The sequence below is a fragment of the Vicugna pacos genome, chromosome X (genome assembly GCF_048564905.1).
Source record: "Vicugna pacos chromosome X, VicPac4, whole genome shotgun sequence".
Taxonomy (NCBI): Eukaryota; Metazoa; Chordata; class Mammalia; order Artiodactyla; family Camelidae; genus Vicugna; species Vicugna pacos.
Genome location: NC_133023.1, coordinates 76777775 through 76793650, shown reverse-complemented (window position 1 = coordinate 76793650; position 15876 = coordinate 76777775). Strand labels below are relative to the sequence as shown.

The window sequence follows — 15876 nt, the reverse complement described above, 5'->3', positions numbered from 1 at the left end:
AATTCTTTCCTTGAGGTTTTAGGATTTAGTGAGATCTATGTGGGATACACTTACGAAAGCAGGTTTGTCTTATCATAATAACGTAATACTTTGCTGATACAATATAAAATAGAGGGTGAACGAAAACCTGAAAAACCCTATGACCCAAAGGAAGCTGACTTTCAGAAAATGTTGCGATTTGAGGAAACCACTCCTCTCTTCATCTCCCAATTTTCCAACCCATTTTGGAGATGATGCCTGCAATTCTACCATTAGAAGACTATTCTTTTGGTTGAAAGAGTTCAACCACAAGCACCCCCGACGCGGGTAGCGCTGTTTACACTCTAGCGCGAATTTCTCTGTGATTTTAGAGGTTTATCCGGATCCACCAATGGGAGGGTGAAGAGAGCCGGCAGTGGGCGGGGTCCCGGGGAGGGGTGGGAGGGGAACTTGGGAAGGAAGACGCCGGGCAACGGAGCAACGAGTGTTTTGGAGGAAGGTCTCTAGAGAAGCGCCCCTGACAAAGTAGGGAGGAGGACTCCTGAGACGAGCTGCTCGAGGTCGGGCCCGCCTCCTCCGCGTGGAGCCCCGCGCCCCGCCGCGCCTGCCCCGGGCTGGCTGCGCGCGCGTCGGGAGTGGAGGCGCCGCGCGCACCAGGAAGTGACTCTTCCCAGCGGCTGCGGTCCAGGCCCTCGGCTGGCCTTTTCGTTAACTGCCTCAGGTTAGTAAGAGTATTTACTGGTTACGGAGGTCGGGGGGTGGGTACAGGGAGTGTCCGAAAACCCGGTTTATCCCCACAGTACAGAAAACTGCTTACTGCGCCAAACTGCCTGCGGGGCGGGGAATTGGGAAGGCGGGCGGGGTGGAGACCCGCACGGGACCTGACGCTGGCTGCACGAGGTCGAGTCCAGCCCTGCGTCCGCCTGTCCTCTGACCTTCCCCCTTCCTCTTTCCGGCTCCCCTGGCCCTGCAGCCCGCCCAAGTTCAGTGGTAGCCTTTTTCCTAGTGTCTCTTCCTTGTTACTCTTCTTATAGTCACGGTGGGCAGAACTTGCCCAGAAGAAACGAGTGGAGGGGCTGGTGAAGGGGGCCTGGTCGGGGAGGGAAGGACTTGACTGCATGGGGGCTGCAGTCAGGACGCAACAGTTAAGCCCATCTGCCTATCCGGTTTAGCCAGGAACCATGCCTAGGGCCAGGCCAACGGTAGGAAGGGTGAACAGAGAGTGTAAGCAGGATCCCTTTCCGTAGGTAAACATTTTGTTCCAAGGAGATAGTGGGCTCTGCGAGGATCAGAACTATCACATCATCTCTGAATTGAACCTCTGAGCATTTCAGGCTGCTTACCTATTCCAGCCCCAGAGTTAGTCTGCCTTGTTATCTGGCAGCTGGGGACCTTGGGTCCCTCTCTAATCAATTCCTGAGGCAGAAACAGAACAGTTGTCATACACTTTTTTCTTTTTTTGAACCTGTCTGCTGAAATAAATGCACAGCCTAAAAGTTGAGAGTTATGTTTTATTTGGCGGACATTTCTGGGAACTCGAACCCCTTCGAGCCTGGGGTTAACAGCCTCTCAGATCGCTGTTAGGGACTGCTCCGAAGAGGTAGGGGAGGAGCCAGGATATATAGGAGTTTTCCAACAAAGACCAGGTAGTTGGAACATTAAAAGATTGCTTGTTAACTAAAGAAAACCGGGTATCTCAAGTTAAAGAATTTAGTGCTTTTCAATGTATGGGAGGAAGCAAACATTTGGGTTCATTGAATTCATTCCTTTGACAAGCACCTAGCTATCTAGGGCCAGTATCCTGTCCTTTCTTATTCTGAGTCCCCTCAGGGTGCACCTTTGTGAGTGGCTGCAGAGGCTGGGCTGCGAGCTTGTCTTCACTGGGGGTTGGCGGCAGCGGCTGATCACTTGATGGTTTCAGCATTCTTTGTTTACTGATACGGTTTGCAGTATTTTTCGCTCACAAACCCAAGCATTTATTTAAAACAGGAAAAACTATAAAAACAACATAGTCTTTTCTGTGAACAAATGCCCGTCAAGAAACAAAGAAGTATAACTCACTTTGACTGGTATTACAGTACTGCCTTGAAAAATATATTTCACTAGTGAAATTACTAAGTATGATGAGCGATGTCTGATTGGTACGCTGAAATAGTAGAGTCCTGTTTTAGACTCTGATAATTTGGAGAGAGAAACCTAGAAGGACAAGAGGTGCGGGGCAAATGGGGCAGAATCATGGTGGCAGTCACCAGGGAGAGGGCCGGCATGTTCACCAAAAAGTCTAAATACTGTGGGGTAGACATAGCTGTTTTTAAATCCCTCAGCTCCCCTGTCCCTCCTCTGCCAACCCCCAAATGGGCCTGCAGCTTCCTTCATCCTTGCCTGCCAGCTGGAGGGACAGGGCCCCTTTCGTGGACGAGCACTGTTCCCTCCCGCTGTAGTCTGGGCCTCCTCGGTGCCCCCCTCCAAACCATTCTATATTCTTTATCTCCTGCCCCTTCACTCATTGCTTGTCTCCAGCTTTTGCTTTTCTTCATATCAAATACACATGTTTGTCTCACCTTGGAAAAATGTCTGTCACAGGTCACACATTTGATAGTATTAACAGGTGGTCCAGGGCAGCAGGCACGAATGCAGAAGGTTAGGAATGTTTGTGTGTGTGTGATGTTGTTGTTGTTAAGTTTCCACATAATCGATCTTACCCTCACAGCACTCACATGCACTGTTACATCACGTCAGGTTTGCAGGTTGGATACATTGAGGCATAGGGAAGTCAAAGGACATGCTTCAAATCAGAGCCTAAGGCAAGGCAGTGGCACATGTTGAACACCTGCTGTGTTAGGCACAATCCTGAGTGCTTCCGATACATGAGCTCATTTAATTCTTACCACAACGCTGAAAGATACGTGTTATCGGTCCTATTTTTATAGATGATGACACTGAAATTCATAGCACTTAAGTAACTTGCCCAAAGTCACAGCTAATGAGAAGCAGAGCTGGGATTAGAGCATGGCCCCAAAGCCTATGTTCTTAACGACGGGCCCCTTCCTGGAAGTTGGGTGGAGTGTGTTACCATTAACACCTGAACTCTGGGCCACCTTAAATTTATTCTGTTAGAAATTTGAAATTCCCTCAAAATGCTTCCAGGCTGTGACAGTTACTTTAGTGCTTTGTAAGCATACGAAATGGTGTGTGGGCTAGATATTACAGCATCCGTGGCAGCATCCCCTAAGTTACCTAGTGATCATGCATATTAATTTCACAGTGATAGAGGGAGCCATGGAGGAATCTTTGTTAATAAATCTATTCCATACATTGGACTTTAAATATGTATCATTCGGAATTAAGGTATGACTTAAGATTGGGATGAAATCCAAGGTAGAGGGCAAGGGCAAAACAATTTCATAGCAGATCAGTAAGGTGTCTGGCCAAGTCCAGACGTGTCAGGGTACTCAAAAAAGTTACACATCAATGATCAGGTACCATAAGGTAAATAGGCAGTAACACAGAGTCCTGTGTTGGAGGAAGAGGGATTCCTTCCTCTTTCCAAAGTGAAGCCCTTCACCTGTTCTAACTCTTCCAGATTTTGCCTCATAGTTACTCCCACTGTTCCTTCCTCCCCTCCTTTAATATTGCCACCCCTACTCAGTCCCATACTGTCCTTAAATATCATGACAGTTATAATGAACACGTGCTGGGGTTTTCCCAGGTGCTGGATGCTGTGCTCAGAGCTTCACAAACATCATTTCTATTTAATCTTCTGCCAAGTGCTTTTTATTTAATACTTACAACTACTCTATGATGTAGGTGCTATTATTATTTCCATTTTACAGATGAAAAAAAGGAAGGTCAGAAAAAGTGATTAACGTTCCAGAGGCCACCTAGCTAGTAAGTGGTAGAGCCAGGGGACCGCCCAAGTCTGCCTGACTCTAGGTAGGGTCTTCGTGCCTGAGATCTGAAACCTTCCATTGTCCCCACTGCCTGTCCCATCGCCTCACTTCCCTTTTCTTTGGCTTTAGACTTACTGGATGCATCAGTGCTTTTCCCGGAAGGTATCTCCCCTGGCCTCCAAGCTCCACACTTTCCTGATTCTCCGGGGTCACCAGCATCTCTTCTCGCTTTCCAGATACTGCCTTTCTCCCAGGTTTAATCACTGACCTTTTGCTCTTCTCTTTACTAAAAGCTTTTTCTTCTTTATCTTAGAGCTTGTATTTCTTATGGACACTTGACCAAACCTCTCACCCTGACTTCTCTCCTGACTTGCAGTGCTGCTTTTCTACTTACTGTCAGATGTTTCCTTTTTGATATTTGCCTACTGTTTCAAACGCATACCTCAAACATGACTTGGCTTTTTAGTCGCCTCCATATTTCATCTTTAGTTTTCTACATAAAGCCTCCATCAACTTACTGTTGCCTTCACAATCAAGTCCATATTTTATTCGAGCATTAAAGTTCTTCTAGATCTCATTTTGATATAACTTTTCAGTCTTATTTTCCCTGTTCCCTAAAATGAACTACCATTTTAGCCATTTGTCCTCCAAATACCTGACTCACCTCCTTGCCATCCTTTGAGACCCAGCGCAAGGCCTACCTGCCCTGGGAAGCCTTTCCTGAGCACTCATCAGGAACCAGGCATATCGTGTTATTTATTATCATCTTTTCCTGTGTCTGTGCTTGATCTCCTCAATTAGATTATAACCATTGTAACCCCGCTGGTGTCTAGTGTGGCACATAGTAAGCACTTACTAATTTTTTTTTTAAATCAGAGGCCTTTTAGGGAATACTTCTCTTTTTGTTTGTTTTATTTTTCTTTTGGAAGGAGGTAATTAGGTTTGTTTATTTATTTATTCTAATGGAGGTACTGGGGATTGAACCCAGGATCTTGTGCATGCTAAACATGCCCTCTACCACTGAGCTACACCCTCCCCCCAGCACTTATTAAACATTAGTTGATTGATCAGTTGTGGAGTAGGAGGGTAGACTATGGAGACGGACTGGCCATTGAAGTGTATCCAGAGAATTGAACTCTTTCCTGGAGGACAAAAGCTATCTGTTCCTCATCTTTTAATTTTGGGAGCTGAAGCCAGTGCCTAGTGTAAAGCAATTCAGTTCTGCTGAGGTTGACCCTGGGCCAGGCACTGTGCTATGTGCTGGGGTTCTGTAAGGTTTATAAATGAATGAAGGGCTCTGGGAGTTGTGTCTCTGCTTCCCGACTTCTGTTTGTCCACCTTTCGTGCAGATGAATGTCCGTGCTTCTGTGGTGGGCAGGTATTAAGAGAAGAGTCCCAATGCACAGCACAAGATGCTTCCTCTCCAGGGTGGATCTCTTCTCCAAATCAGAACTGCTCCCCTGGTGTGCCAGAAAACCTCCGTGTTGGTCACAGCTCTTTTTGGGCTCAGCATGTAAGGGAAACTTCACCCACGTGATAGCCAAGAAGCACCAAAGAGGACAGAAAAGTCAGAAGAAACCAAGACATCTTGGACCACCAGATGGTTCCTGGCAGGAAAGGTAAGGCCCGAGTCTGAATCTCGGAGCCTGTTGAAACTCTGTGTTCCTGAAGGACAATGTGGCATTGCAAGTATTTGAGGGGGCACCTCAGGTAGGATACCCAGGGCAAGCTTAAGACATTAAGGAATGTTGGTGAAAATGCTTTGGGATTGCAGAAAATATTCTCCTTGACTTTATGTGTGTTTTTGGCAGAAAGGGGTTATTAAACTGGGTACTTTTCTCAAAAGGTCCAGGACAGGTATGCTGAAAACCAGGGTCTCAGAGAGAGATTAGATGGATTAGAAATGAATAGTCCCATTGCAGCCATGCAAACACAAATACACCTCATTTTATGCAACAAATGTATTTTCTAAATCAAATTATATTTTAAAAGCATTAGGGAGGTGAGCTGTTTAAAGGAACCCAACAGTGAAGCCTTTTTGTAATATGATTAATTACCTCCTGATAAATCTGGATATTTTTCTTATATTAGGTTTGCGCATCTGTTCTGCTTTGTTAAGTAGACAGCACCAAAATGGGCTCTTCTCCCAGACTCTCTCCAGGGGCACAAGAGTTAGGTCTTCTGAATGATAAGTTAAATGCCAGAGAAAATGGTGGCAGGAAGTACTTGTGTGTCGTAGGTGCTCAGTACAGATTTATATAATGAATTAGATGCCTGGATTATTTTATTCAAGGCTGGCTGATGTTGTGACGCCACTCTGGAGGCTGAGCTATGAAGAACAGCTCAAGGTAGGAACCCAGCTTAAGTCTTCACTCGTCCATTCCATCAGGTGAATGGCGCTGGACCTGTAGGAGGCTTGACTGGACAGCTCTATCCAGATGCCTCAACAGGTCCTTAAACTCAGTATGCTAATGAAGCTGAAATTTTAGCTTTAGGCCAGTTATGTCTTCCAAGCTCTCGAGCTATGTATCCAAATGCCTGTTTCCTCTCTTCCTTGCTTTCTTGGCTATTCTCATAGCTCTGTGAGTGCGAGTAGCAAGTGCTCTTGCTGCCTCATATACAGCTGCACTTTCCAACACAGTAGCTGCTAGCTACATGTGGCTATTTAAATTTAAGTACAGTCAATTCTGCTAAAATACTTGTTTTGAAAATGAAAATTTGTTCCAACCAGGTGACATATTAGGGAACAATTTGAACATAATGCACATTTCACGTTGGCTTGTGAGTGATTTTGTCCGTGAGAAACACTCCATGAAAGAGGGGGTTTGCACCAAGCCAAACTGAGCTGCGTAATAATTTGTGAAATGAACACGCTCACACACCTCTCCCGGCTTCCTCAGTTCACTGAGTGTGTTGTGAGCCACACTCATTCACATCTGCTATGAGAACTTTCTGTCCCACTCACATAACCCTCCTTTCACTACCTCATGATAACTCACAAGTGGAGAGCCACTTCCACGAGCAAACTAAAGGGCTTCATCAGGGTAAAGTGCCATCCTTATTGTAGTAGTTAGACATTGCTTAACCATTTAACATGCGTAAAACTACAATTTTATTGGGTTCCTATCTTTTCTCTGTGTGTTACTGACAAGGTTTTGGGATGTGTGTGCCCAATCCTATTTCCCCATGAGCTCTGTGATTTTTTTGGAGTAATTTTGCATAGTATGGTGTAGGAATGCTTTTGTCATTTGATAGCAGAGCTGACTATATAAGTTAATTAAAATTAAGTAAGATTAAAAAATTAGTTCCTCAGTCACAAGTCACATTTCAAGTGCTCAGTAGCCACATGTAGCTAGTGTCGGCTGCCATATTACATAGAACATAACACCAATAGAGAACATTTCCATTATCACAGCAAGTTCCACTGGACAGCACTAACATATAGCTGCAATGCTCAGTCTGAAAGGTCAGATAAAATGATGAGCTTACACAAGAGCTCGCTTGACCTTTTCCCAATACCTCATTAGGTTGGTTGCTGTTCCATCAGTCCAAGGGTTTCTTATCTGCTGAGACCGTGACCCAAGAATCCGTGGAACAGCCTTCTCTTATCCTGTTTGTTTTCTATTCTTTGTGGTGATACTGCAAAAGTCTTTTGTTTCATTGTTTATATTCTTTTGCAGATGAAATTTGAAGCTCAGAAGAAAATTCTACAGAGACTAGAGTCTTACCTCAAAATGCTCAATGGAGTCAATGGAACAATAGCTGCACCCAGATCCGAGGGGCTATGTTGTTTTCTCCATCCTATTATACCTTCTGTAAGCCCCCACTCCCAATCCTTTATCTATTAAGTCCCCTTAATAGCTAATAATGTAAGCCAGTACTTAACCAGGCACTTGCTGGGATCCAGGCCTTATGCTTAGTGAGTAACACGCATCATTGTCTCATTTACTGTTTACGATCACACTGAGGGGTAGACACTATCATTTTACAGATGAATACTTGAGGCTCAGAGAGTTTAAGTGATTTGCCCAAGGTCATATATCTAGAAAGTGCCAGAGCTGAGGTTGATCTGATGCACAGCCTCCTTTCTCAACCAGTACATTCCTACCTGCTTAGAAGATTCCAGACTTTGAAAATCTTCTAATCCTCATCCTCTCTTCAGAGAGGTCAAACTTAATTCATGGCAGAGGTTGACAGACTATGGCCTTTAGGCCATATCTGTTCCATTGCTTGATTTTGTAAATAAAGGTTTATTGGAACACAGCGAGCTCACTTGTTTATGGATTGTCTGTGGCTATTTTTGTGCTACACAGGCAGAGTTGAATAGTTGTGAGAGGGACCATATGGCCTGCAAAGCCTGAAGTAATTTACTACCTGGCTCTTTATTGGAAAAGTTTTTCAACTCTTGCTTTATGGCAAGATTGGAACTCCTTTTTTATGTGGAATGTCTGTGGAGTGCCTTGATCTTCTCAGCCATGGACTTTCAGAGACGCCATACCTTCCAAGCAAGCATCATTTATTTGTCCTCATCCAGAGAATGTTCTTTCATTCCTTGTATTGTCCCTCTCCTGTCCTTCTGCCTTCTCCAGCCTGTCATTGATGGCTACCGAAATAAGTCCACCTTCTCTGTGAACCGAGGTCCAGATGGCAATCCGAAGACTGTGGGGTACTACCTGGGATCTTGGAGAGGTCAGTTGAAGGCTGTGACTAGTAGAAATAACAAACCAAGGACTGAGAGGAAAGGAAAGGGTACAGAGAACAGTGTTGTTGGGAGTGGAGAGGAGTAGGGGATGCAGTGGCTTTAAAGGAGAAGGTTGAGTTGGAAGTCTTTGATGCAGAACATGATCACAAGGTTAACTGGAGATGCTTTTGGGTGGGTAGTCATTGTACCATAGTGCTAGGGATCAACACCCTTCTTTTCCCCCACTCCCTGCTTTCTTCCTCTGAAAGCCATGTCTGAGACCTAGTAAGCACTTGGTAAATGTTCATGCTGCTGCTGCTGCTCTGTCGTTATCATCGTTGTCATCATCATCATCATTGTTGTCATCATAATCATTTTATGTTGTTTTCTGTACTGGGAGCAATATCCTGCTTATTAGAGAGATGCGCTTTCTAGTTCACAGCCCCATATCTCTGAAAACTAGAGCTTTCTGTGATAAATCTACCTTAAAGGAATTGGTAGGAGAGGTGAATGCTGGTGAGGGAAATCACAATCGCGTATTTCTGAGACTTAATTCCAGTATCCGTTCCAGAATTCCATTCCTGAACTTTCTATTTGCCCATTTTCAATAAATCCACTTGAAATACCATCATTTTATATTAGTCACACTGTTTAATATCCATATGCCTTAAACTACAGTTCATTAGGGCAGGTGCTTGGCTTTGTTTTTTTTCCCCTGCTGAATTAAATGAGTATGTAACGTCAGTGTTCTGCTATTCACTAACAGAAAAACAAAACCCATTACATTTTATTTCCCTCTTAAAATCTGAACAGAAAGCAGACATTGTCATATTGTGCATTTGTGGCATGAGAGAAAATATTGTGGACTAGCTCCATTAAGAAGAAGCTTTTTAACGGCCAGACTGGGAAACAGGTTTTCTCTGAAAAATGGCCTTGAGCTTGAAATTAGGTACTTTGCTTCTTCATATCTGCATATGTCTCTTTGAAGGAGGGATTTGAGTTGCCAGACATTTTCTTCTAACTAATCTTAAGAAGCAAACCATATAAATCAAATTCTTTTTCTTTCTGTAGAGGGGAACGTCGTCTGTGTACGATCTAACCATCTGAAAAACATCCCCGAGAAACACAATCAAGTGGCACAGGTAATAAGGAACAAAGGCTGGTTGCAGGTGACCCCGGGCATTGTAGTCTATAACAGCAGCATCCCTGACATTTTAATAATAGAGCCTCTTCTAGTGCTGCACTGGAGTAAGGTTCTGTTCTGAAAGCATACCTCTTAATGGTGGAGGGAACATGACTAGTGTTTCATTTCAGAGAAGGTGGAGAGGAGGAGAGAGAGCTGCATCCACTATTGCAAATATCAAGCATCCAAGAAATTTAATAGGGGAATTTAGGATCGAGAGGTACTGATGAGGACAGTATAGCAAGTGGCAGGTGTCTGAAATATTTGGAAGGCTAGTGTTTTCAGCAGAACAGAGTTGAAAAATATCATGAGAGGTATAGGAGTGGTGGTAAGGCATCTACATCATTAGGTTGGTCTCTGAGACATTTTTATATCCTTCGATTTCATGTGCCCACTCTTTATTGAGTGCCTACTATGTGTTGGACACTCTGCTAGGTGCTGGAGATCCAGTGGTGACTCAAACAAACATGGTGACTGCCCTCCTGGTTCTTACAAAAAAGACAAAAGCCTTACTTATGAGGACTAAACAAGACTCCCAACTGACATACTTGTTCCCTGTTTATACTTACCAACACCTATCCTCCTAATGATTCAGCTTTCTGACACTTGGGTGGTACCTTCTGATAGGACACATCTTGATCTCCAAGATTTCCTCACTAGGGCACAGCTCCCATCTAGAATCATTCTCTAGAAATCTTCCTACATGACCCTTGTCAATTTCTTTTCCCATTCTCTTCAGTGATTATTTTAAACTCTTACCTCTCTTTGAATTTCCTATCCCATCATGTTTACCCTTGTTCTTGATAGATGACTTTGCCTGGTTCTTCACTGGAAAATTAAGACCATCGGATGAGAACACCCTTAGCTGCCTCCCCTACCATCTGCCAATTTCATTGAAAATCTTACCCCACCTCCCCTCCAATCTCAGTGAAATGCTGTCAGTCTTCTTCATTGAAACACCACCTTGGAGTCATCTCCCTCCCCAGGATCCTTGCTCCTTCATTACATACCCTCTTTTTCCCCACCTCTGTCAGTTCTCTTCCTTCAGTTCATATTCAATATCTCTCATTTTTTAAAAAAAAATCTGATGGTTCTTGCTTCTGTCCCCAATAGCCCATAGAAATTGATCTTGTCCAGAGTCATCAGTGACCTCCATTTTAACAAATTCAGTGGAAACTTTCTGCCCGTAACTTACTCAACTTTTCTCTGCCTTTGGCACCACTTATTATTCTTATTTTCTCCTTTGAAACATTATCTTTGGTTTCTGTGATATAGTTCTCTGATGGGTTTCCTCCATTTTTGCTGGCCACTTCTTAGTCTTTCTCACGGTGTTGGTGTCATCCAGGACTCTGTTCATGGCCTTCTTTTTGAATCTATTCATAGGAGATTGCACATAACTATAGCTGATGCTTGGGATGACCACCTATAAATTGACAACTCCTAAACTTATATTTGCATTCCAGCTCCCTCTTGAGCTTCGGGAGGTACAGTTCCAGAATGCTACTGAACACCCTCACTTAGTTGTCCTGCAGAGCTCTTCAAATCAGCATTGCCCTAGATCAAGATTTTTCAACCTCTGCACTATTGACATTTTAGGTTGGATAATTTTTTTCGAGTGGGACTCTTAGGTGCATTGTAGGATGTTTAGCAGCATCCCTGGCCTCTACCCACTAGATGCCATCAGTTGTGACAACCAAAAATGTCTCCAGGTATCTCTTGTGGGGCACAATGGCCTCCAGTTGAGAATCATTGCCCTAAACTAAATTTATCCTATTTCCTTTCCAAATGTGCTCTTTTTTCCTCACCTTAGTAAATGGTAGCACCATGTACTGGAAGCATATGTCATCCTAGACTTCTCTCTCTTAATCCCACCAGTTCCTTCTTAACCACTTCTAATTAATCTCCAAGTCCTTTCAGTTTTCCTTTCTGAAAAGACCTTGACTCTACCCTCTTCTTTCTATTACCACCACCATCATCACCACTACCACTCCAGTCCAAGCTACCATCTTTTGCCAAGACTACTACAGTAGCCTCCAAACTGGTCTCACTGATATTTAGTGTTCATATTGTTATGACTATGTAGATACTCACTCCTGAGCCAAATAGATGTACTAAGATTTTGTTTTCATTATTGTGCATGTTTTTTCATACATTTCATACTATGGGAAATTAGAAACATATAAAAGTATAGAATGGTATAACAAACTCCATGTGTACCCATTACTTAACTTCAGTAACTCAACATGCAGCTGTCAACATGCCCATCCTATTTTAGGTATACTCTCACCCGCTTTCCACACCAACCCCTTTGGATTTGTTTGAGGCAAATTCCTGACATTATGTCATACAAAGTGTAAATACCAAAGTGTGAGTTTGAAAAGAAAGGAGTTAATTTTTTAACATAATTTCATACCATTGTCACCCTACAAATAAACATTTATCCCATAATATCATCAACTACCTAGTAAATGTTCAGATTTGGTGCTGTTTTATCTCATAAAAAGCTTGATTGTTATAGTTGGTTTGTTCAAAACAGGATTCAAACAAGGTAAACACATTGCATTTGATTAACGTGTCTCTCTAGTCTCTTAATTTGTAAGGACCCCTTCCTATTAATTTTTTTGTCCCTGCAATTTACTTTTTGAAGAAAATGGTTCGTTTTCCCATGGAGATTTTCACATTCTGGATTTTCCTGGTTGATACCATTGAATGTTCTTCCTCTATACCCTGTGTTTCCCATAAGCTGGTAGGTCTAGAGTATTGATCAGATGCAGGTTTGATTTTTGGCAAGAATGTTTTTCTACGTAGATGTCTAATGGGCTTTCTTTTGGTGATGTTAAGATTGAACAGTGGATTCAGTTGTCATCAGCCTGATCCACTCATTAAAAAGTTCCCTGTCAAGTGGGGAGGGTGTAGCTCAGTGGTAGAGTGCGAACATAGCATGCACACGGCCCTGGGTTCAATCCCCCATTAAAAAAAAAAAGGATTAAATAATGTTCCTTCTCAGCTTTTCACTTGGTGGTTTAGCAGTCATTGCTGATCGTTGCCTAGATCCCTTATTTCAGGAGAAGGTGCAGTGCATTGATATTCTAAATCTATCATGCCCTCTTCATTTATTAGGTGGAATTCTTCTGGAAATAACTTTTCCCTATCAACCCTTTGGTGACTCTAAGCTACTTATACAAGAAAGGCAGGGTAAATCCTTGGTTCTTTCGTCTTCCTCAGAAAATGATCAGTTAAATTTGTCTGTTTTAGTATCATTATGAACTCAGATTTTTTTTAACATACCTGATATGTTTCAATCTACTGCAGATACTAGTTTTTTTTTTCTTTTTTTTCGTTACTCTTAATTGTTCTGTGTTTAGCTAATTGGAACCTCTTTAAGTTGCCTGAGAGCCCCAGGTTGCCCTGACAGTTCTGGAATGATAAGATTTTTCTAGCATATCTAGTCCATTTTCTGCCTGGAAACTGAAATCAGCCATTTCTTCAAGGAATCCTTCTCTCTTTCAGTGGGAAATGACTAGGTGTTAGGGATGCTCATTTATACTGGATTGGTCATATTTCAAGGACTTTTTAGTGGATAGAGCTAGGAAATATTTTTAAAATAGAAAATATATGAGTTCACAGTGATACATCCAAATCAAATTTAAAATTATAGAGTTTTTACTTAAATCCTTTGATTTTTATATTTTTATCTTTTGTCTCTTAAACTTTAAAGAAAACTTTAGTCCTGACGTTAACATAATTACAGTTGACCCTTGAACAAGGCCATGGTTTAGCGGCACCAACCCCAGTGCAGTCGAAAATCCGCCTTGTATCTGTGGTTCCACATTCACGGATTCAGCCAACCATGCATCGTGTAGTACTGTAGTACATGTTTCCTGAAAAAAATACCCTCATGTAAGTGGACCTGTGCAGTTCAAACCCATGTTCAACAGTCAGCTGTACTTACTCTATCCTACTCTTTACATATATAATTTCAGAACAATAGTACCAATATTACTACTAACAAATGATTACTGAAAAGAGTACAGGATTTCTGTCTAGTTCTTTTTGTCAAATTATTGTCGCTCTGAAGGAATTCATCTCTTTGGGTAGTTACACCACCAACTTGACACTTGATACACAGGATCTTTCTGTTTTTTTTACTTTTTACTTTTTGTTTTTTGCAGGAGGAGGTAATTATATCTATTTATTTATTCAATGGAAGTGCTGGGGATTGAACCCAGGACTTAATGCATGGTAAACATGCACTCTACCACTGAGCTATATCCTCCCCACTGATTTTTTCTTTTTAAATTTTGCTTGCTTTCAGATTCTAGGGATTGATTTTTCTCCTTTTGATTACATTTTGTTTTACAATTTTGTAAAATATTTACATGCTTTCAAAGTCAAATCTACAAAATCAAGGTACATCTTAGGTATAGTTTTCACCTTTGTCTCCTCTACCCAGTTCCCTTCTATAGGTAAAATTTTAATTCATTTTTTTATTTAAAAAATGGAAACATTTGTATTCCCTCCCTTTTCTTAGCTAAAAGGTAGCTTAATATGGACACTGTTCTGTACCTTTTCCCCACATAATAATGTACTTCATTTTTTTATAGCTGCTTAGTTCTATGTAATATGATGGATTTTACAACTTTGTGTTTTCATTGGCTTGAATAATTATGTTGAAGTGCTAATTATTTTTCTGAGTGCTCTAAGAGCTCTGTCAGACATTCATCAGTATTTTCCATGTGATCAAAAGCTTGAGTTTAGTTTTTTTCTCTGAGGACCTTCTTCCTGGGGTCTCCATCCAAGCCCCCCAAAGCCTTCTGCTTGGCTGTTATCTTAGGACTCCTTTTGCTGTTCTCCTATCTTTCCCCCTGTTTCTTAGATTCCCCTGTCTTCCTTTTTCTGGTTTACATCCTCATTTGGCCAAAGTACAACCTCCACTAGCTTCCTGAGGAAATGTGCCTAGGAGTAAAGTTTTAGTGTGTTTGCATGTCTATAAATGTCTTTGTTCTTTCCTGACATATGACTGAGTTCTTCTAGATTTCAAATTCTGGGTTTGAATCACTTGCCTTTATAAATTTGAAGACATGGTTTCATTGTCATCTGGTTGCTAATGTTGTATAAGTCCAAATGCTACTTTCCCTAAGTCCTATTCCTTTGCAGATAATCTCTCCCCTCTTTTTTTCTGTAGAAGCTTTTAGGGAATCTCTTCATCCCTGACACTTTGTGCCCATGTAGTCCTTTTTTAACTCATTGTGGTGGGCACTTTCTAGCCCTTGTCAATCTGGAAACTAATACTTTCAGATATGGGAAGTTTTCCTGTATCATTTCTTTAATTACCTCCTTCCCCTCATTTTCTATGTTCTCTCTATGCCACCTATTATTTGGATTTTGCACTTCATTAATTGATTCTGTAACTACTACTCATTCCTCTCCTATTTTCTATCTCTTTGCCTTTTTATTATTTTTATGAAATTTTCTTGACATAAATGCCAACATTTCTATTGAATTTTTTTCTACTGCTTTTAATTTTCAAAAACTTTCTTGTCCTCTGATTGTTCCTTTTGTACACATCTTGTTCTTTTTTTTTTTTAGTAATGTAATATATATATATATACTTTATCATTAGTATTTTGCTTTTGCTTTGTTTTTTCCTGTTCTTTGAATTATCTGCTTCCTTCAGGGTTTTTTTTTCTTGTTTGAGTATCATCTTTCACAATGGAAACTTTAATCAAATAGCTGGTAATACTTGCCTGATTGTTCATATTTAAGAATGAGCCCTTAAAAATTGATTGGCAATTCAGCTTGAGTGGATTTGTTGATTCTTGGCTTCATTGCTGATGATTGTGGGTATGGGCCCATGTCTGTCTTGGGAGATCCTTACTCTGGGACTATTCAGTTTCTTGAGAGAATTTACATTGAATCTTCTTGTTTCCACCCCTCCACCACCATTCTGCCTGGTATTTCCAAATTCAGAGCTTTTGTGTGTTCATTTTCTTCTGAGAAAAAATCCCCAGTCTCTTGCTAGAGGAGGATGGAAATCTTTGGTAGGATGAGGTTGTCCAGTTTTATGTCCAGATTTTCAACCAAACCCTGTTTATAGCCCTGTACCTTATCCCATCTCTGCATCCTGCAGTAAATTGCACTTC

General features: G+C 41.8%; 1 protein-coding gene across 2 annotated transcripts in view; it reads left to right on the top strand.

Moving 5' to 3' along the window:
* The first annotated feature begins 434 nt into the window (after nucleotides 1–434).
* The window catches only part of TRMT2B (tRNA methyltransferase 2 homolog B), a 31930-nt gene continuing 16488 nt past the window's right edge, over nucleotides 435–15876 (top strand). For both annotated transcript variants that reach the window (XR_012067614.1, XM_072956692.1), the window contains exons 1-6: nucleotides 435–700; nucleotides 5219–5488; nucleotides 6163–6217; nucleotides 7550–7684; nucleotides 8459–8558; nucleotides 9622–9692. Coding sequence is in view for 1 of the 2 variants with exons in the window: in XM_072956692.1 (XP_072812793.1) it covers nucleotides 5223–5488; nucleotides 6163–6217; nucleotides 7550–7684; nucleotides 8459–8558; nucleotides 9622–9692 (627 nt within the window). In the remaining variant the exon portion in view is untranslated. The remainder of the gene's footprint in view (nucleotides 701–5218; nucleotides 5489–6162; nucleotides 6218–7549; nucleotides 7685–8458; nucleotides 8559–9621; nucleotides 9693–15876) is intronic.